The 23,195-nt window shown below is 40.7% G+C and overlaps 3 protein-coding genes across 6 annotated transcripts in view; 1 reads left to right on the forward strand and 2 right to left on the reverse strand.

Moving 5' to 3' along the window:
• Positions 1–6,389, reverse strand: part of LOC145425228 (protein TANC1-like) — a 192,904-nt gene extending 186,515 nt beyond the window's left edge. For 2 of the 3 annotated variants that reach the window (XM_080298195.1, XM_080298194.1), the window contains exon 1: positions 6,211–6,387. In XM_080298195.1, coding sequence (XP_080154321.1) covers positions 6,211–6,238 — 28 coding nt within the window. In that variant the 5' untranslated portion in view covers positions 6,239–6,387. Of the gene's footprint in view, positions 1–6,210 lie in introns of all 3 variants that reach the window. The other variant, XM_080298193.1, reaches the window with a different exon arrangement.
• A 6,004-nt stretch (positions 6,390–12,393) lies between these two features.
• The window catches only part of LOC145422991 (protein NLRC3-like), a 146,781-nt gene continuing 135,979 nt past the window's right edge, over positions 12,394–23,195 (reverse strand). Inside the window, exon 6 of the mRNA XM_080295022.1 lies at positions 12,394–14,744. Within this exon, the coding sequence (XP_080151148.1) occupies positions 14,735–14,744 (10 nt within the window). The 3' untranslated portion in view covers positions 12,394–14,734. The remainder of the gene's footprint in view (positions 14,745–23,195) is intronic.
• Positions 14,833–21,217, forward strand: LOC113036989 (uncharacterized). 2 transcript variants are annotated; one of them, XM_026193648.2, is made up of 7 exons: positions 14,833–15,898; positions 16,892–17,010; positions 17,093–17,281; positions 17,880–18,032; positions 19,478–19,636; positions 20,082–20,177; positions 20,256–21,217. In XM_026193648.2, the coding sequence occupies exons 4-7, from the start codon at positions 17,910–17,912 to the stop codon at positions 20,574–20,576; spliced, it is 699 nt and encodes a 232-aa protein (XP_026049433.2). In that variant the 5' UTR covers positions 14,833–15,898; positions 16,892–17,010; positions 17,093–17,281; positions 17,880–17,909; the 3' UTR covers positions 20,577–21,217. The 2 variants fall into 2 exon arrangements, with proteins under 2 accessions (XP_026049433.2, XP_080154386.1); XM_080298260.1 differs by having other exon boundaries at positions 14,833–15,176.

Here is a 23,195-nt window from a genome sequence, read left to right on the forward strand (position 1 = left end):
AGTAGAGCTTTATTCAACAGACACGTAATACCGAATTTGACTTGCTAAAGGAGCTGCATAGCTGCATAGACTCCTTGATTCACGTCCGTGGCAGACAGCGCACCCAGCACCATAACTACATTTCTCTTTTGTTGAGTCGTTATCAACATTTTTTCCCAAGGCCAAGATTTCCCACACGATTCCTCCTCATCCCTCAAATCCTCCCCTTCATTTCTTCTCCTCTTTTTACTCCCGAGTTCCCTCCTATTCTTCCTCACCTCTACTCATTGATAAAACATACATATGATACCTTGAAGTCTGCACTTGCAGTCACTTTGAAGCTGCACAAATGTGTCAAGACTGTATTCTGATGAAAATGGGATTCTTTTTTCCTCGGGCAGATCTGCCCTTTGAAAACCCCCTGTTCTGTGTTTCCCATGACAGAACAGAGAAGAGGACTGAGCTCCTTTGCTCTAACCACCCCCACCCTCCCTCCCCAACTTGACTCCCTCTCGCCTCCTTACAAGGTGAATCTACTAAAGAGGAGAAGGGAGTCAAATACTCCCTTCACATATCTTCCTGTTTTTATAGTAGCCAGTTACACTTTACCCATTTTGTGATTTTGTATGAATAAATCAGTTCTTGGCTGTTCTCGGCTTATAGCCAATGCAAATACCCATTTTCCTTTCATTTGGTTTGATTTTGCTGGTATAAACACGCCTTAATAGCTTTTCATGACGAACGTTTGAACATTCAGACACAAATGAGAAAATCTGATCCCTCATATCGATAAACGTTGTTTTATTTGCAAAGAGGCTGATATCAGCACGCACTGATGTTTGGTCCATTTGTCTGCCTATTACTCCTAAGACCCGAACTCTTCCACGGCATGCATTTTTAATTTCTCTTTGATATTTGGTCACATTGGGGCCCGATGAATGTAAAAACAAAGAATTACCAGATTTTCTTTTTAACCTTATTTTTGTTTTTTTTTTAAAAATAAGAGCCACATATGAGGATATTAGTTTAAAATTTTGAGAGAACAGTAGCAGTATAATGTCCTCATAAGTGGATATCAGGCCCTTGTAGAGCAGAATTGAGTATTTTGGTCTAAATAACCCAAAATGTGATGTGGTAAATATTAAGGGATAATTATTATTGTAATAATTGCATAGCCTTATGCTAAGATCAACAACATTTACTTTAAAAAAAACAAACCACCACTGTAACTGCTCCATAAGCTATTTCATATATATAAATGCCTCTGTGGTTAGCTAACGCTCTGTTCCTTTTAAGATTGGGCATTTGATAAGCCCTAATCTGTCAATGGAGTGCCGAGCACAATTTTAAAAGGGGCTTTCAAACGGATTGATCTGTAACAGATTTTATTTTTCTCCTGCTGTGACAGCTGGACCAAACAATTCTCTGAAAAAAGGGCACATTAGAAGATGTCTCTGTGACCTTTTCATGCTCGAGAAAATGAATGGGCTTTCTTTCCTCTTTTTGTTTTCATTTTAAACTCTGCACTAAACAGATCAATATATACATGAAGCCAGAAGCAGAAGTGACTCCCGTGTCTACCTGGAGACATCGCACACACTGTTGGCATGTCTTTAAACATGATCACACAGCCTAAAACAATACAATAGACCACATGGTCTCAGAAACTACCGGGAAAGACAGCAAATGAGAGCAAATGAGATAAATCAGTGTGAGATTATTAAATTTAAGGGCTACGCCACTTTATGAGTTTGTAATTACTGTGTGACCTTTGCAAACATCTTTAAATCATAGGTTGTATTTATGTGGAAAAGGTTAAGATGATTTTAGTCGTTCTAATAAAACACAAAAGCATTCAGATGTTACCTCATCAGTGTTTTAGTAGACAAACAACATATCCTCGAATTTGCCTGTCAGCAGTCCACAGTCTTGGCTCCGTTATCATTCGTGAAGAGAGCCCGGCGCACGAGCTTTGCCAGAGGAATGTATGACTTTGGAGTACAAGCGAGCAATGAGTGCGCCATACCTGACTTTGTCTCAAACCACAAAGCTCTGCTGAATAGCTAAACACCACACAAGCATTGTAGCACCATTCCTCCGCCACGGTGACCCTCACTCAAATCTCCCTGTCTGAGAAACCCAACCACAAGCAGCTCAGGCTAAGATTTCAAAACCATGGAATTCCAGTGGCCAACACTAATATGGCCCTTTGACTCTGTAAGCCTTTATAGAGGAAAAAAGAAAAAAGCTCAACTCCAATTACTCAAAATTAGGATTCTTATAAACTGAGTATATCACCTCAGAGAGGAGGTGAAATTCCATCAACAACTCTAGTTTATACAGAAGATCTTACAATAGAGGCGACAGATAGATGTAAATAGTGGATTGCAAATAATAAAACAAAGAAAACACCAGAGCATAGAGTTAATTTACAAGTGCTTATTACTAATCCTGATGCTGAAATTTGACATCAAGTTTAATTTACCACAGCACTGCTTTTTGGTTTGATGGAACTATTTGGGGGAAACAGGGCAGACTGGCTTCACTTTCACAGAAACTGATATAGAGAAGTTCACAAAGCACCTGGAAGCCCGGGAAAAAGCTGTTCCCATTTATTTCAGACTCTTAGTGCATCTTACACCCAATGCACCTGCCACGTTTGTTAGATTTAATGAACAGCTGTTGTAAACATGATTACACGTAGATTATTTCACGTATTAGATCTTTAAATGCAATATTTCGATGCCAGATGAAAATCAGTAACAATTTTAACAACCTTTTAAATCTGCCTCAGCAGCAGTTTCCTTTAGGAGGTGGACAGTAATATACAATCCCTAATATAAAGCTCTGCTAAAGACAAATCTAAATGAATTCATGTTGTTCTTGTAACATTTGTGCAATTTGTCACAGGACATGTTGGCACCAAAAAGTGGCGCTCCCACCAAAACCTAGGGACACCCACGCTACATGCAACATCAAGGCAGTGCAAACGACAGTTCTCAGCAATATGCAGACATTCCTTCTACATAATTACGGAGACTTCAAGAGGCCCAGCAATGCATCTGTTGATCGGCATCAGACAGATGGCCAAAATACACTCTGACACTAAGAAAGTGTGACCTTTGTCCAACAACGAGCCATTTTACAAACAACTGTCTGGTGAGTCTTGATTTCTGCTGTGACACTTGAATGCTTAAGGTGAGAATTTAGCTTAAACAACATGAAAGCATTGATCCATTCTTGGTGGTGGTTCTCTGCACTTTTTAGCCTGTTAGTACCAACTGAACATGGTTTTAAATGCCACAGGCCACCTGGGTATTGTTGCTAACCATGTCGATCCCTTGTGTCCAAAGTGTACTCATCTTCTGTCTATAAAAACGAGTTTACAGTACTCACTCTACCTCCACAGTCACCAGATCTCAATCCAATAGAGCACCTTTGGGATGTAGTGAAACAGGAGATTCACATCATGGATGAGCAGCAACTATATCATGCCATAATTTCAATCACTCTGAGGAATGTTTCCAGCACCTTGTCTTTTTGGTGGAGATAATCATAAGATAAAATTAAAAACTAATAGCAATACTGTAGCATGAAGCAATTATGCCCTAAATGAACTCATGATTATTTGTTTGCTTCTGCCTTTAATCTCTGTGCTCCTATTTAATATCTATCAATAAAATAAAGAGAAATTTATAGATTAACCAGACAGCTCATTATCTCAGATGCTGTTTCACAAACACAGGACAAACAATAGTCACCAAGGTTCTGGCACAGAATGAATGCACTAATGATGAATACATATTATGTTTCGCCGTGGTAGCTTCTTTTCTCTCATTGCTTCTTTAGACTCGTTACTTTTTGGGGGTTTTTACCGAATACAATTTCCTTGAACAGAAGTGCCGTCTCTGCTATGCTGTGACCCCAAGAAAGATTTTACACTGTGTGACGAAACCCTGGGAGAGAGCATCAAGGACGCGATGAGACAACTTCATTTATGGCCTGAACCAATCTAAGGTGCGTGTTCTGCCGGTCTCAGAGGGCAACACTGCATAACTATGACATCAGCCCATAAACTCTGGGAGGACAGACAGACACAAGCACACCGGTGCTCACACGCAAACCAACACACATAAACAGCCAAACATTTTCTGGTCTGTTAAGCTTTATGAGCCACTGTGCGCCTGGACCGTCCAGGTTTATGTCACACACAATAATGATGAGATGTAAAAATGGTACGGACTCTTGGAACAATAGAATCATCAGGGAACAACACATCCAACTGTGGGCTGCAGAAAATATCAAAGCAGTGGCCACTGTGTAAAATACATGCGCAAGCTATGAGCTATGGTATGCAAGGAAATATCAGTACCGTGAGCCTACCATGTACTACTCCTTACTTCTTCTATAGCTTGTCCTCATCCCATCTTACTCCATTACTGCCTTCACAAGTTAAATTGCTTACCTGCTTCTAATTGTAAGGGCCTAGAGTGGACATTACACAGTTGCATTTCTCTGGTATGTTGAATAGGAACTGGGACTAGATTTTATCAAAGAGAGAAAACAGTCTAGAAGTAGACACACGGGAACTGTTACTATATTTCATCAAGAATAAACCCAAGGGAGGCAGGAGTCAAGTATCTGAACTTCAAAACATTGGCAGCTGCTACATACAGACTAAAGAGGTAAAGCAAAACAACATATTCAAGGAAGATTCTAGAGGAAAAAGTCTCATGAGGTCTTTTAAACTTTGAGTCGTCTCTGTCTAGGCCAGGTGTTTGACCTGAGTCACTCATGTTTTTATGCTTCTTTTCACAGCTCAGCCCAGGTTGCCCCTGCTGTGATTTTCCCTCACTGGCAGAATTGTCTGCTTTCAAAATTCAATGTAACAAACATTTCATCTGTGCTCTAAACTGTTTGTCTTTTCTTCTCTTTCTGTTTGCTCCTTTGAGTTGGACTCTAATGTAGTCTCACTCTTTTGTTTCTACAGCCTTACAGTTAACATACCACTCTGGTCCGTCAACGTTTATTCAAGTGTACATTCATTCTATCAACAAGCATGGGCAGCCCTGCTAATTATGGAGTAAAATCATTAGCATAAGCTTGCATTAACATTTGAGCCATAAAATATACTCCTGATTAGTTCAAGATTCACTTACGTGTCAAAATACAGATGCACCGAGTCTATGTCCATGCGGAACATGTACACGGCGGTGCAGGCAAATAGTCGCAATCAAACTTATAGCTACATGCTAATATGTTGCTAGTGTGAAGTATGTCAGGGAAAGCTGGGTATAATTCTTTGTGCCTCTTTGCAATAGCAGAGCACTTTATTTTCAACTAAGTGTGAGAAGATCTTGCAACTTACTGCAGCTTGAGGGAAAGTTTGATCATGTCTTTTGTAATAAAAAATAATATTTTGCATTTGAAAGGTAATTTTTTGGGGGGGGTCCTGCGCATCTCTAGTCAAACCTGTCCAGGGCGTACCCCACTAGGATAAACTGCAGGCAACGCCTCCAACCCTGAATGGGATAAGGAGTAAAGAAGGGAGGTGGGTGAGTGAGTGGATGATAAAAGCTGTACATGACTCATACTGTCAGCTTAGCTACAAACTGCATTTAGGCAAAATTATATATAGGAAAATGCTAAACGTACTGCTGTTTGATTCACCAAAAATAGGCCGAGGTCAAAAGCAATAAGGTATGAGGAGACCTGGGAATAGTATGGGTGAAAAGACATAAGGGAAAAGGGGGTGAAGGGGGAAATATCAACAACTGTGACAGCTGTGTGGATATGGTAAGCTGAACCACAACAGGGAGGCTCCAGGGCAGGAATGCAGAACAGATCAGCCAGACCGGAGCGTGTGCTTAGGTTTGACATGGCGAGGCAGTGGCGAGCCACACCACACAGCAGCTATCTAATCCCAAACTTCTGCCTTGATACTCCTGTTCTGAAAAGCACAGTCCGTTCTTTCAACTATTGACTTCTTATTTCTTCTAAACCTACTACAGATGCTCTCACTCTTCGGTGTCTATCACTCGCTTGGATTAAACTGACATGCCACATGTCAGCCTCTGGCACGCCACATGTCAGCCTCTGGCACAGGTCGTATCTCACGGTTACGATCTTGACAGGCAACACAATGCAGTCACAGATGAAAAGTATACAGAGCATTTCCTGTATACTTCTTGAGCTCCAGATGTCAAGACCTCAAAAACCAAGGAGTCTTACCTGCTACAGAGTTTGGCCTCGGCATCATGAGGGAAGCTGATGTCTGTGGCGGGTACGCAATGGGTCCCTCAGGTGAGTGACTTGGAGGGTGTGGTGGCCCTGGAGCACCCGCAGATATGTTAGGGTGCTGCTGGTCTGTCCTGGATGGGGTGTCTGCAGGTGTTGCTGTGGCACTGCTGGAGTCTTCTTCGGCCACAGGAGAGCAGGTGTCCGCCCGCACGCTCTGTGCCAGGCCATGGCGACCGCTGCCTCTTAGGCTGCCATCTTTACTCCACTCCAGGCTGGAGCCGCTGCGGTCATCATTCTCTGAAGAACTAGTGATGGTGGCTGAGAGCAGATTTAAATTTAAAAAAAAAAAAAAAAAAAAAGAGAGAGAGAGAGAGAGAGAGAGAGAAGGGATTTTCAGCAAGTGAGGGAGGTGAAATGAGGGGAAGAGGCACAAGATATATCTGAGTAATGGTCTTTATGTGCGATGAACATTTATCCGTCTTAATCTCTAGTGAGACACCGAGCTGTAATGGAACTTTCAGCTTTGAGTGGCTTGGTGGTTTTGCTGATTGCCCTATCAACAGTTCTCAGAAGCTCATTTTATATTTACAGCGATCGTCTTCCTATACTCGTGAAACTCGCCTACGCGTGAGTCCGTTCAGTCCCGTTGTGACAGAGGGTAAGGACGTAAATCGACTGGTAAAGAGGGACTGGTGAACAGTCTGCAGCCGCAGCACCGATCCATCTGTCCATCTCCTGTTCCCTTCTCTGATCACTCGTGAACAAGACTGCGAGTTTTGTAACTTAATAAAAGCAGTAATTTGTTTGCCAGAGGGCCCCTTCCACGTCACACCCTGTTCTTTCCTTCTTGACCCTAACACCGTGGTTTCCAAGTGTGACAAAAAGCCACAGATACATCATTCACACATTCACACACTGGTGATGGCAGCTACATTGTAGCCACAGCTGCCCTGGGGCGCACTGACAGAACATTGCAGAACCTTCAGCACCTCGTATGAAAAATATTTGACTGTGTGCATGCTTTTAGCACTGTTTGGATTTGAGAAAATCTAAAATAAATCGAAATTTGCTTTTAGAAGTTGTTTTATAAAGTTCAGTGGTATATTATGCATACAATAGGACATCTATTTAGATTTACATCTTCCACAGAAAAAACTGCACATTACTGAAACTTAGTATACTGGACTTTGTTGTTGTCCCACACAGGTTCAATTTCGAGTGGTAGATGGCTCAGTGCTCAGTCAACCAAGATTTTATGATAGTGGGCACAATGAGATAGATAAGCTGCTTGTAAACAGTACTTTTATGCTCTCTTTTTCCATTTGGATAAGAAAGAAAGAACCAGGAAACAAAGGCAAACAAATAATCTGTGCCTTTATCCCAGATTCACATTATAGGAACAGCTGCTCAATGACCACTGTAGTCTTTGCTTACAGCACTTTTATCTAGATCTATGCAAAGTGATCCACTACACCTACTTTTACAGTTAAATCATTTTATGAGCACTGATGCCATTTTAATCTGAGTTTCTACTCAAATACAATCAGTAAAGAAAAACACAGTCTGTGACGTTTGTTTTGAAGGAAAGGTATTCCCTGCAAATGTTTATCTGTGTGAGACTATTCAGAAAACAGTCATTTTGTTTTATAGGTGAGACACTTGGCCTCTTTTTTCCTTGTTCTACGTTTGTCTTTTGTCCGATTACTCTGGAACACAAGATGGAAAACTGATATTCTCATGTTAAAAATATAGAAAAAGGATTTTATCACCCATAAATGTTAACTTCTCATGCCTCTAAGCACAAGCAGGAGCAGAAGTGCCCTCTGCAGTTTGTGTGTGGAAGTGCAAAAGCTTACAGCACCTGGTTTTCCCAGGAGGTCTCCCATCCAAGTACTGACCAGGCCCGACCCTGCTTAGGTCACGATATCGGGCAAGCAGAGCTGAAGAGGAGGATGCAGGAGGCCTGTGTGTGTTCAGCAGCCTGCTGCATTGGAGTTTGCCTGGTAACAGATGACTCAAACAGCCCACACACCCGCTGGACGTGACCGCAAACATGCCCCCCTACACCTTTTACATAGCCCGGCTGCTCGAGTTCTTTTGCTGGTTTTTCCCGCGACCCCCCACCTTCTTCAAATCCAACAAAAGTGGTATCAAACGTTTATGCTACGTTTGTGCTGTAAAAATTTTTGTTTGTGCTGCTATCATTTTAAAGATATTCAAGAAAATTTCTAGAGGTCCCCAGAGGTCAACCAGCCCCCCCACATTAATTAAATCAAACAAAACTGGTGTCAATCAACTGTGCTACGCTTGTGCTGGTTTGTGCTGCTAAAATTCTCGTTTCTGCTGCTTCTGTTTTAAAGATATTAACGAAAATGTAAAGGTCAAAAGGTCTCTTCAGTATCCTTCCTGATGGCAGCAAACTGAAGACGCTGTTGAAGAGATGAGTGGAGTCACCTGTAATGAAGAGGACCTTTCGAATGAGGCAGGCACAGTAGATCTCCTGGGGAGGGAGGCAAGAGAGGACCCTGCAATCCTCTCCACTGCTCTCACTACCCGTTGTCATATTTTTCCTGCAGGACCCAGTGCAGGAGTCATACCACACAGTGATGCAGTTGGTGAGGATACTTTCAATGGTGCTCTTTAGAAGGTGCTCATAGTGGGGGTTGAATCTCTTGTCAGCAGAGTGAAGAGAATTGTTATGTGCATTATTATTCAGCCCCCTTTGGTCTGAGTGCAGTCAGTTGCCCATAGACATTGCCTGATGAGTGCTAATGACTAAATAGAGTGCACCTGTGTGTAATGTAATGTCAGTACAAATACAGCTGCTCTGTGATGGCCTCAGAGGTTGTCTCAGATAATACTGGGAGCAGCAACACCATGAAGTCCAAAGAAACACTCTGATGGACGTGTGGACAGCAATGCTGCCTTGAACAGTACCGATGTTTCAGGGCTGGGTGACGTTGTTGGGTGGGACATCTACATCCTGACATATCAAGGTTACTTTACTTTTAGGTCAATTTGCTTTACAGAAAAATAATAGCATTTGTCATCAAGATATTTATATGACTGCACTTGATCAGGTTTGTCCGGATTTCAAACTGTTCTAAAAGTCTTTTGATTCAAATCTGGGGCTGTGTTATTGAAAGAAGCAGAGAAATCGATGAACTGAAGTCCTTTACTCTCTACATGTTTGACAATCAGGTGAAGTAGAATCAAAAGCACGTCCTCCACTCCTCTATTGGGCTTATGTGCAATCTGCATTGAATCAAGCTGAAGTTCAGTGTCTTCCATAATCACATTTCTGATGATTTTTTCAAAGACTGAGGTGAGGGCAGCAGGCCTGAAGTCGTTTAGAACTTTTGGACGACTAGATTTAGGACCAGGAACCACAACAGCTTCTTTCCAAAGAGAGGGCATGAACGATTTATTCAGAATAACCTAAAATATGGGACTGAGTTGTCTGTGACGGTTCTCAGTCATCCAGGTCATTGTAGACTAAGGAGCTTGCAAAGAAAAGCGTCTGGACTTCTTTGAGTTGCTTGAAGACGTTTCACCTCTCATCTGAGAAGCTTCTTCAGTTCTAAGGGTCAGTTGGTGGGGAGTCCCAGATTTAAACCCAGTGGGAGTTTCCCCCCAAAGAGGGACAAAGGACCCCCTGATGATCCTCTACGTAATCACATGAGCCAAGGTGTGAAAGCGGGTGGGGGTCCTAATCAGCCAGGGTTTCGGGTGAGCTCATTGTGAAACCTGGCCCCACCCTATCATGTGATTTCCTGAGGTCAGATGGCCCAGGATGTGAGTGGGCGTTAAGGTGTCTGGGGAGGGAACTCAAAACTGGATTATAGATTATTTATATTATATATTGATATTATTTATCTGAATATTTATTTATCATAACTCTGTTTCTACACTCACTTTATATGAGTGCTTGTTGTTTCTTGTATATTTGCTGCTATGACAACTCAGTTTCCCTCCTGGATTAATAAAGTTTCTCTGATTCTGAAATACAGTGAGCCATTATATTTGTAGTTTCTAACTAACAATATAAAGGCTCTGCAACCGATAGTGCCACAGCACGTCCCACTGGCAGCTGAAGGAGCTTTTATACAAAGGACTTTGTAATTGAAGCTTTATTTATACAGGTCGGCTCATTGAGACTCAATGTCTCATTTACAAGAGAGACCTGTTCCAGACAAACATATTAAAATTACAACAATAAGAGAAAAGTTTGTGTAATGTACTCAGTCACATTAAAAACGAGAACAAGTTCCCAGAGATGGTTTCACAAAAACATGTGTACGTCTTTTGAAGTCTGCAAGTGAAATCAACGGCGAGCCTTAAATCCTTCGGTTATGTTTTCCATGAAGACGGAGCAGAAAAGGAGAACGCCTTCTTCCCAAGCTCTGCATGAACTGATGGAACAGTGAATGTAATGATGTCCTGAGACTGCAGGCTGTGACTAAACTGTTTGCCTAACATGTACTCTGATGAATAGGAGGCAGTAACCCAGAAACAGATTGATAGATAAAATGATACTAATGGACCATCCTGTGTAAGACCAATGAGGACCAGTTAACCAGAGAACACAGAGTATAGTGGTGTTCTTCTGTTGTAGAGAAAGATTAAAAATATAAGACACTGGCTCAGCTATGATATTGGCAGCCAAGTGCAAGAAGGAAGGAGAACGATTGTGAGGACGAGTTTCTGGTGTTGGGGCTATTCAAAGCCTTACAAACCTCTTCTACTGTGACAGGCGTGAAGGAAAAGGTATCAGTAAGCAGGAACTACGAGCAGAGTTGTGTGCAAGAGGTTTACCATCAGATACTGTGCTGAACAAAGAGCAAGAAGCAACAAAGTGTTTGTTAAAGCAACATTTCAGTTTTGTGTGACACAGGAGTGGAGTCGATATTTAAGTGAGGAGGAAGCTCTGAGGAGTCACAGCTGGCAGAGACACTTTATAGTTTGCCAAAACCTCCTACGGTCGTTTGGACTGTCAGTCGTTAAAGTAAAAAATAGTTACATCTTGATGATGGAGGCAGTAATCCGATTACACAGCTAATGAAAACGTAGCCAATCAGCATCAGAGCCAGACTTCCTGCCCAGGCCTGGTTTCTCTCATGTAGGAGATCGGCCGGTACTGAACCAAACCAGGCCTGTCCCGACCTTTCACCCTGACCTGGCAAAAAGGGGCGTGTCTGTCCACAAAGTAGACACAACTCTCCTGTAAATGTTCCCAAACTGACATTGTCAGCCTGTTTAATACGACCCCAGTTCAAACTGATGCGGGCTCGGAGCGTGAGATTTTAGTGTTTCTCACAGCACCAACTATGCAGTGATCACTCAGGTCGTTGGCAAAAACTGCAGATGTGGAAAACTTACGCAGCATATTAGTTAAAAAAGGTCAATAAGAGCAGATTTATCTGGGTGTTTAGGATCAAGGCGTGTGAGGCTTTAAATAATTTGAGTCAGTTTTAAAAACAAGCAGCGTGCCTTAAAATCATCAGACACAGAAGAAAGCCAGTCCCAATGAAAATCATCCATCTGAAAGACGTCATTAAAATGCAGCTCAGATAAAAGTTGAACCAGAGACGGTGATGTGCTGGGGGAAGCAGGTGGAGGCTGATAGCAGCCAACAACAGTCTGATTTCCAAACAGATCAATAGTTAAGGCCAAGATTTCAAATGGCTGAGGTGCAGATGGAGAGAACAAGACTTGAGCAGCAAGACAGACCTTCACATACACTTCCAGACCTCCGCCTTTTCTGGGACAGTCTGAGAGCTAAATGTTAAATCCATCAGTTGCTACGTTTTTATCCAGTAAAGATTTGGAAAGTCTCAGAAACAACAACGATACCAGCACCGCTTGAACAGCCCAGATTCCAATCATATCCATGTTAGGAAGCACACGACGTGATGCACGTGTAACCCAGACAGTTTTTAACATCTGCTGGTGTTTCACATTCAGCCAGAGGCCCAGGGTTAGGTTGGATACCAGACAATAATAAAAGCATCGTTATTAGACTCTAGAGCTCGTTTATAGCTGACACCACATGTAGAGTTTAAGTTCACACAGAGACGATGACATTTTTCTAAAACCAGCAAACAATAAACAAGAAATGTAACAAGAGTTTCAGAAGAAGCTGTTTTACAGAGAAATGATTCCCTGAAGACAAAATTATTATTATCATCTTTATTTCTCCAGGTGAAAATTTAATTGAGATTAAAAATGTTGTTTTCAAGAGAGACCTGGCATCATGGCAGCAAGAGTCAGAAATACATCATAATTCAAACAAATACAAAATAGGAAAAACATCCTACATAAACTTCATAAAGTTTCATTAACAGACTTTGAACAATGGACTTCAAACTTCCCCCCAAAACAACAGAAACACATTTGAAGACAATGAATGACATTTATCCCTCTAAAGAAGGACTTAGACTACGATTTAATATGAATGAGAACATGTTCATAAATGGATGCAACCAAAGATTTCATCAATCCCTGATTTAGAGACAACAGAACATTTGGTTTGATTTCACAAGATAAGAATGACGACTGAGTTGGAAGATTGTTTTATGTTTAGTCAAATCTTTCATACATAAAGTTGGATTACAAAATCATCCCCTAAGTTTGTTGTTTTATTCAAGGAATTGAAATTATGGAGAAAATCTGTGAAATGACTTAAAGAAAACAAACCACAAAAACTCCAAGATGCTCTAAACCCCCTGGTTTAGGTCGGACACCTTTCTGATGATGAGTGCATCTAACATTTCCTCAGAAGTCAATGTGCCATATGATTGCATTAGCAATAAATTACACACTATATAGAACCACTTCATAGGATTATATTTGTGCGCAGATGTTTGCAGCTATCAACGAATATTTATCAGCTACTTTGAAACAAAAAAAGACTTTTTATCCATAACAGCAAATGAAATGTACAACAGAAAATACAAATGCTATTTATGGTCTCCTCACAACAATGATAAGAAAAATAAACTGGGCTAATATGGCATGTTTGTTACTACAGAGACACACATGTTAATGTGATCTCTGGTCTCCTCTGAGTGGGAGTTATTATAACTGACTGTAAAAAGTCAGCACAAGGAAAATAAACTCCACCTAAACTTGGTTTATATCTGACCCAGATAGACTGCAGGTCATAACTTCTTACCTGAAGTTCAGTTCACCTGACACTCGGACCGGCAGCCGCCTCGGGTCTCTGCTCCTCCTGCCTCCCCTTTCCCTCATCCACCTGCTGCCTCTGTGGAAGCTCCGCCAAAGCCACCACCAAACAACTGACTTATTTCTACACATCGACCAGCATCAGGACAATCCGCCATCTTTCATTGTTTATACCGTTACAAAAAAATAAAAAAACATCATCGGCCCATTAAAAACGAAAAATCACCATCAGTATGCCCGATGGCCAGTCCAGCTATGGTCGTGCCATCAGTTAACCCTTCACGTGGCAGCTGTGACACGCGTGCCCAGGGTTGCCGACCCCTGCTCTAAAGCATCTGATTTGGATTCCTGAGATCAAATATATTTTCCTTTGGCTTTGTTTTCTTCCCATTTGTGGCTTTAATGTAGTGTTACATCCTGTTTGTTTGCTTCCATCTGTATACATGTCCAGATTCACTGTTATGTTTCTATTCTTACATTGCTGTGTGATCACTGTTCCCTCTGCTGACTGATGTGACCTTTTGTATCTCACACTGATACTTGTCATATTTGTATCTGCGCCTAAAAGATAAAAAGTTTTCCACGCTAAAACACAGCTCCACCTCCTGCAGTTCTCCCTCTGAACCACTAGATGTCTCTGTTATCTAAATGAAGACGTGCAGCACAGCAACCACAGCAGCGCTCAGATCACACGTGTCCTGTTATTATGTATAAAAGCATGAAACAGGTGAGACAGGTGGGATCAATATTAATGTTGTGGAAATATATGAAAAAGCAACAGAAGAGTGAAAACATTTCCTGTTTCTAGAAAGATCTTTCAGCTCATAGCTGCTCACAGACTGTATTTACAAGTGACAAACTGCAACTCTACAGTACATCTACAGTATATATCAAATATATTCTGTATTCAAATCTATTGAGTGATGTTTGAAAGCCTTTCCAGGTGAGTTTGATCCAGGAGGGTCTGAAGCCAGAGTCAGACAGAGACTGTGCAGAGACTGTAGAAGGACAGCGCAGCAGCAGAGCAGTCCAGATACACTGATGATCCTCTGTCAGATCCAGAGGGACACACAGGGATGATGCTGGACTCTACATTGTGTCTGACAGTGGAGCTGTTCTCAGAGCAGTTCACTCTGCAGCACTGACAGTCATCTGCACTTCTTCTCATTCCTCTGTCAGTCACTGCTGGATGAAGCTCTCCTCTCCACCTCCCAGTAACATGGCCCAGTCAGAGCATCTCTACACACAAGCTGCTGCTGCTTCAACCTCTCTGGATCATCAGGACACAGCTCCTCCTCTCTCAGCACACACACCGTCCTGTTTACCATCATCACCTCCACCTGCAGAGAGAAGAAGGAAGAGCAGAGGAGATAAACAAGTGTTTCCAGAGACTCTTCATCAGCTGTCACACTGTAAAAAATCAAACTTGCAGTTGTTGAGCTTACAGTCATTTCTTTCACAATTCAACAATAAAAGTTCAGTTGGCCCATAAACTCAAATACATTAAGGGTTTCAACTAATCATTTAACGTTTTGGAGCAAAAGTTGGTCTCAGATGAAATTTATTGCTGGCAAAATGAATGAATTCAAGTTTTACATGAGTTGAAGCTGTTGGCGCCTTTCTGTGCCTGAGTACGCATGCGCATCTCATATTTTTGGATGCTACGGGGTCTACTTTGCGCTTTTGCAAGGACTGAAAGCCACCTGCCCGTCTGCCTTAATGAGAACGTGAGGCTAGGAGCTGGATAGATCGTTCATCTCAAGTTTCTAAAGGCAAGTAATGTTTCTTTTATTATATCAGACAGTATATGTTTGAACAGTCTCAATTTGTCTGTTAGAAATATCACAACTGAAGTTCTTCGTATTTTTCCGAAACTTAGCATAGCATTACTTTCTTGGCTAAGAAGCCTTGTGGCTTATGGGTATGTGTTTACTATATCATTTAAGATTCCATGTCACAAACCAATGAAAATCCGACAAACTTCGCTACTAAAGAGGCGCGCTCATATCTGACAAGCCTCCGCGACACCCCCTATGCGTATTTCATGAAGTGCAGTCTGTGGCCGCCATACCACCGAACGAAACAAAATAGGCTGGCTCACTCATGACCAACGGCAGCAACCCCCCGCCGCTATTTAAATAAAATAAAATAAAATAAAGTTCGGGGGCGCCTGCTGCCATGTTGTTTAATTTGTTCGAATCACATCTAGCCAATAAAATGTGTGCTTTAGTTTCTGTGTGAACGGGGTGGTGGAGTCCTCATGGCCAGCGAGCTCCACTAAATGAAATATGAGATGTGACAATATAGTTTATATCGATATAGTCTACATTATCATTATACTCGTGGAGCCGCAAGTTTGCCTCTCTTTCGTCCACTTTTGTCTCTACGCTGTGTTACTCCGCCTCTCTCCTTCACTGAACACAACTCCCCCTCCCCCATCGCTTCACCTGCAGGCAACGACAAGATGGACACGGCAGCTATCAAAGAGGAGCTGGTCGGTAAAAAGAAAACATTTGAAGATGACTATTTTAGTGCTGTCAGCGTAAAGTTAATGCCATAACTGCATTAACGGGGCAAATCTCCGTTAACTAGTTACCGCGGATCACCCCGTGCGTGGGGCTGGGTGGCGTTAGTGAGCTAACCGGGCTAACCGCGTTGACGCACGGCCTAAAATCCTTTCATCTCAAAAATCGACAGTCTGCCTTATGTATGAATTCTGGTTGTGCTTACTGACCTCGAACCAATTTTATGTGGTACACAGCTTAAAAAAATATGTCAAAAAATGTTTTGGTACGACTTTGGTAAGCTATGAAGCTGCACTGCTTGATGGATTGTTGGAGCATTACGGCTACCGAGGAGCCTCGCAGAGTGATACGTACTCTGCTTCAACGTAATATTACCATATTATGTGTGTAAGGACCATAAATGGCACCTGTAAGAGACACGGTTACAAAGAGAATTTCAAACTCCAGGCTGTCAGTTGCGCAGTAGAACTTGGAAACAGAGCAGCTGCAAAATCTGTCTTTGTTATTATGCTCAGCATCTTTTATTTTACATTTTGACTGCACAATTGTGAGCTTTTTGTTATGCACAAAACAACATTGTTTTGGTTTATTTATGGAGCACCATTAATAAATGCACTGATAATTTAAACAGATGCTTCAGGAGTTTTATCCCACTCATACTCTCAATCCAATGTTTGTCATTCTAAGTTGTAAAACCAATCACACAAAATTATCCTTGGCTTACATAATACATCCCAGTATACTGTTGGTGCATTCCATGTAGAATACAATTTGTTAATAATAAATTAAATAAATTAAACATTTGATGTAATGTATGTTTTGTAAATTATTTGTTTTACTGTGTTTCACATGGCATTTTACAAGGCAGAATCAGCTCACTTTAGTGAGCCAAAAAAATTCTTAAGTAATGTCAGGAAGCTGGTATTTTATTTTAAAACTAATTGCTATTTTTATTTATTTAGAGAATTAAAAGCCAACTCCAGACCACTGCTTGTCCTGATTTATGAGGGACTGATGAGGAGTTGGTAAGGAGAGGAATCAGAACAGGAGTGCCTGCCCCCCGCCCCAAACACATTATCAGGTAATGTAACTTTGGTAATTTGAGATTAATTCAGGTTTCTTTTGAATTGTTGACACTGTCCTCTCCTCTCTTCTCATTATAGCTTTTGTATGCAGTGCCAGTTCTGCTCTTTTGTCTGTTCAAGCCAAGAAGTACTCTTAAGACATCACCAGCTACGACATAGAAGAGGATTTCATTTGCCCTGTGTTTACAGTGACTGCGTCTGTTCGTTCAGGACACGAGGGGCATTGAAGTCTCACCTCAGCAGATCACACAACAGGGCTAAGAAAAGGCAGGAGATCTCAACATTTTTTTGTGATTTTTGTGAATTTAAGGAAAACTGCTCACAGCATACATTTATTTCACATATTTTAAGGCACTTAAAAAAAATCAGACTGTATCCTGTCCTTTCCAAAAATGTGACTATGCTACCAACAATTTAACAACCTTTACGTCACACACAAGCAGAAAGCACAAAAACTCAAAAGATATAAAAAACTGTATTAGACTGATTTCTCATGCAAATGCATGTCCTAGTGAAAGTAGCTCCCCTGATAAATCCTTAAATACCTCTCAGGAGCCAGAGACATTACCAAGTGGTTCAGGTGTAGCATCAAGTGATAAAGAGGACAATGAGTTTGTAGATTACCAATGTCTTGAACATAAAATAGCTAGACTTTTTCTATGCATGCAAACATTGTTACATGTTTCTAAAAGTGCTTTGCAGAGAATTATTGAGGAAATTAGTGACATTTTAAAATTTTCTCAGGTTCATTCATTTCAAAGAATCAAACAGGTGCTTGCTTAACAGAACATTGAGGCAGATGATGATGTAATTAAAAATATAAATGATGCACTTTTCAAAACCAACCCATTAATTATCTCAACAGAACCAAAAGGTGAAGAAGAGGGATAAGAACATGGCACTCATCACCCAAAAGATGGACATCACATTCTCTCTCAGGAGGAAAGAAGTTGTGGAGATGCAGCCCTTGGTCAAGGAAATGCAGCTCAGATGGCCAGCTCTCTTCTTGAAAGAACAGGTAAGATAATCTCTTAAATATTTAAAGGAAAACTTCCGTTTTTTTCTTCTTCCCTTTTTCCCCAGTGTGGTCTTATTTCTAAAATTGAAAACGTTCATTTATTCACCCAGAAAAATTTCAAGGCATTTGGAGTTGTTAGAAAGAAATTTTAATCCCAATGTTACGAGTCAGTCGTTTTGCAAGAGAGAGCTGAGCCACGGTTATGGGGAAAGGATTCACTGAGACAACTAAGAAATGCCTGAATTAAGCCAAAAACCACTCTGGAGGGATTTTAATCTAAGGAAATAACATTAAAATGTGTTTAAAAGCTCCAAAAAGTTGATTTTACATGATATAGGACCTTTACAATTCCTTCTGAACAACTCCAAATGCCTCGAAACTTGTCTGGGTGAGTAAATGAACGTGAGCTCCATTTCTTGTGCCCTTGAGAAGCATCTGTTTGTATCACTCCAATATCTTGTAGAAAAGGTTGAAGGCTACCGTTGAGCTAACAATGCAGAACAATAAAATATAAAAAAATACTTGGCTCTAAAAATATGAACTCTATTGAAGTGAAATCTATTTACTTGTCAACTTGCTGTGTATAATAACGGATTGCTTTTATTTCGCTCTTCTCTGGGCACCCAAAGCGCTTTATAATTCCACTACTCACTCACTCACTCACTCACTCTCACATTCACACATCGGTGCAGGGAAACCACAGTTGTAGCCACAGCTGCCCTGGGGTAGACTGACAGAAGTGACGCTGCCATATCGCGCCACTGGCCCCTCTGGCCAACACCAGTAAGCGGTGGGGTAAAGGGTCTTGCCCAAGGACACAACGACCAGGACAGAGAGAGCTGGGGATAGAACCAGCATCCTTCCGGTTACAGATGAGCTTCCCAACCCCCTGAACCACGGTCGCCGCAATGACTTGTCTTCACTGGGCATCTAGAATCTTTTGGTGCTGACCCTTAGCGGGCAACAGCCATGAAACTCACAGAACAGGATTGAGAAAGTCACTTACGTGTTATGAAAGTATACAAATTTGACCACAGGATGTTATTCTTACTTCATTTCTACATAACTATAAAATTAATGGAATTTTTTCAATGAATTTAAAATACAATTTATTGATTTATTTCTTTTCTGCAATACATCCTGTAACAATTGAAACCATTATTTTGTCTTATCAACATTTGATTAGGTATTCTATAGACTTACTGTAAAATCTGCCGATCAGATTTTTCTTGTTTTTTGTTTTTTTTTAATACGTCAGTTATAATTTGTACCACCACTACCACTAAAAGAAAAAAAAAAATCCAATCAAGGCCTGACCAATAGATCAACCGAGACTAACTAAATGTTTTGAAATTAAGCTCTTTTAACCAAATTTGAAAACAATGTGATTTTTATATAATGTACCTTTAAAAGTTTTCTTCTATATTTTTTTTGTTGCTTTGTAGATTTGTGCGGAATTCTCACGCATTACCACCAAGGATCTCATGGGGACCTTCATGACTGCCCTCGACACTTACTCACTTCGGCTGATTAAGCTGTATCGAATTAGAAAAGCTGCTTTCCGCAATGACATGGATTCCCTGTTGCAGAAGTTTGATGAACAGGTAATATATAAAAATGTATTTGTGTCTGGTTTATGAGGAACCTGAAGTTCCCACTGTAACGAAAGATACTTTATTAAATATTTACTAAATTGATGTAAAAATTGTTAGTTTTCAAAAAGTGTGTCCTGAATGGGATTACAAGCTAACAAGCAGCGCTGTTTGGCAGATTGCAGGTAATGACAGACAGTTCAACTCTCATCCCACTCATGGCACTTTTTGTTATAAATGTTGTAATAAGTGTGCTACATTTGTTGCACATCAAAATTACTTAAAAAATAAATTAAAAAAAAAAAACTGACAAAAACATGACCAATTATCTGTAATAACTCATTTCAACATCTTATTTCTTAAGGCTGTATTTTGAGCAACAACACTTAATGTGTTTTAAAAACAAAATGGTAGGTTTATAAATGAGACTGAGTCTTATTTGATTTCCTTGTTTTAGGTCTCAAACATAGTCCAGCATCGACGAACCATCAGTTTGGAAGGGTTACCGATATTTGTTCGCGACGACGAGACCAAACTCTTCTTAACATGTCTGGTGAGTATGCAAATCTACTCAATCTTCAGTTTTGGTTTTCAGAGACTTATATGTACTGTTGTTTTTTATTTTGCATAGGATACAGATCCAGTTGAGAGGGCAACCCGAGGTGTTACGGTGGGCATCCTCACTGTTCTGGAGGACTACGTGGGACCCAACTCGCAGTCCACAGTGGTCAACACTGCCATTGTTTTGGAAGAGGACATTATTCTTGATGATCTGCCAGACCTTCCCACTGCCTTTGCCTACTTGTTTGGCCTACTTTATGGGCTCAACATGGAGTTTCCCAAAGAACTCAAGTACACATTTGAAGCTGTGCAACACATTTTTATGGAGTTGACATCTACCTGTTCCCAGAGGATAAGAAGCTTCAAAACCAAGCTCTTAACCAAAGTCTAACCTATTTGACAACATGTTCAACTCAAATGCAACTTGTGTAAAACAGAATGGCAATTTGTTTTGATTTACTGTTTTTGGGTTTCGTGGCAAGTTGCTCTGAAAAAAGTTAATTTCTGTCTTTAAGAAAACGGTAAGGTGCAGAAAGTTCTGAATCAATGTCTTCTGTTCTAACTTTACTTAATGTAGCTTGCATGGCTGATTGCAGATTTCATGTATAACATGTTATTATAAAATGTTGAAAGGTTTTATTCTAACTTGAGCTGTTTTAAAAAATTTTATAATCTGGTTTTAGGTACATTTGTATTAGTTTTATAACAAATGTGGCGCGATACTGAACTTCACAGGAAATTGGAGTGTTGATACCATTACTATTAAAAGACAAGTGGTGGAAAAATTTGTTTGAAAGTTGTTAGCTGTATGGAAACCAGGAAGTTGTTCACATCCTGCCATCTGATGTTTTGAATCTGTTTGTTAGTGACTATCTATCAAGATAGGTTTGATATTCTGTCTGACAACACCACCTTTAAAATTGGATGAGTAACATTTGTTACAAAAATTTGACTTTTTTTGTGTTTTTGGAAGGACTTTATTTGTGGCTGAATGTTGTCAGTATGTTAAAAATGGCTGATCTCAAAAGTCAACATTGTCAGTGGTGCAGTTGTGTTTGAACACAAAGTTATTTGAAAATCAACTGTGTAAACATTCATTGGTACAACAGGGAGCACCTCATGAAAACTATGAAAGATACTTTTTCTAAACTTTAGGAAATTGATTGGCAAAACAAAAAAAATATGTTGTGTAAACTTTAGGAAATACGTTGCCAAAACTAAAACTAATACCTTGTGTAAACTTTAGGAAATACGTTGCCAAAACTAAAACTAATACCTTGTGTAAACTTTAGGAAATACGTTGCAAAAACAATAAAATATGAGTTGAGAAAAAGGACAATTATTAATTTTGTCAACACAAAAACATTAGCTAAAGCAACTTATCACCTAAACTTGAAATTATAAGTTATCCATCAGAACCTAAAAACGTAAATGCAGTCGGTTGCCTTGAGTTTTTAAGTTTTAGCAACGTTTTTTTTTTTACAGTGCAGTCAGTGATGCAGCACATCCAGTATAAAGAGCAGCAGGGACTTCAGTGCTGGGACTGTACTAGGACTCATTGTTGCTTCACTTTTTCTAATCTTTGGATTTTTATTGAAGTTGATGAAAATGTTTTTCCCTCCTAGTTTGAGTTTGGACTTTCATTCATTAGAAGAACCTTGGTGTGTCCACTCTGAGCTCTGTAGGAACCCCAACAACAAGCCCAACAATCCAGATGGACGGTTCCAGCTGTTAACTGGAGGAATTCCATCCAAACATCTGCTCTCACTAAATTCTTCCTCACCTACAGACTGTGTTCTTCACTGCTTTAAACATGGAAATGAATGCAGTCATTGGTCTGCGTGCTGCTTTGTTCAGAGAGCTGATTGGCTGTTGATAGTGTTTGATCAGAGCATGTCAGCCGTTACTATGGTGACCATAAAGGTCAGAAACAGGAAGTGTTTGTGTCCAATCCTGAAGCCTGTCACCATTCTCCTCTCACAGCTTCACTGAGAAGCTGCAGCTTTACAGGAAACACTGGATCTTTGTTTCATACTGACTGTGTTTAGTACAATACTGCTGACAGCACCACCCACTCACTCCATCACTCTACTTACACCAGAGTCTCCAGTCTGTAGTCTGGACTCTGCTGAAGATCAGACAGCTGCTTCACATCTGGATGCTTCAGGTTGTTCCAGCTCAGGTCCAGCTGTCTCAGATGGGAGGGGTTGGACTTCAGTGCTGCTGCCAGATAATCACAGCTGATCTCTGACAAACCACAGCTCATCAATCTGTATAAAGAATGAAAGATGTAAGTTTATTAGACAAAGTGTGAGCTTGAAATCATTCAGTGTTTCATCATCTGTTCAGAGCTGAAGAAGGTTCAGAATGTAGAAGTTTAGAAAATGGAAACTCCAAACAGCTGAAGCCAACAGGAAGCAGCTTCAAACAGGAAACTGTGCAGAGTTTCAGACTATATGTCCTGATGCAGCCAGTTGGATTTTGGAGATTTGAATCTCTGTTCTGTGACTAAGTCCTTGAATCATTTCTTCCAGTTGGTCCAACAAGACAGACTAAGTATTGGACATGTGTTGTGGCTCCATTAGGGGAGCTTCTAAATGTGATGTGATGGCCCCTCTGGGTCTGTCAGGTCACAGGACTGAAGAGAGCTCAAACTGGGCACACAGTTGTTCCAGTCTGGACCAAAGACTATATACTGGGACTGAGGGACTGCTTTGACTGCACCCACTGGGACTTTTTAAAGGCTCATGTTCTCACTGAGATCATCGATTTCTACTTACATTTCTTTCTGGGAAAAATGGGGATTACTTTGGAAACAGGAAGTATTTTCCCCAATAAGCAGCCCTGGATTAGTAAATCACTCCAACATGTTCTCAGGCAGAAGAAGCTGTCTTGTTATGAGGGAGAGAAGAAAAAGATTGAGGCACAGAAACTTGTTGAAAGAGAGATAAAGCAGCTAAAATCAGGTGTAAAAGTAAAGCAGAGGATGAGCTGAATAAAGGACACTCAA

Source organism: Astatotilapia calliptera, chromosome 3 (genome assembly GCF_964374335.1).
Source record: "Astatotilapia calliptera chromosome 3, fAstCal68.1, whole genome shotgun sequence".
NCBI lineage: Eukaryota > Metazoa > Chordata > Actinopteri > Cichliformes > Cichlidae > Astatotilapia > Astatotilapia calliptera.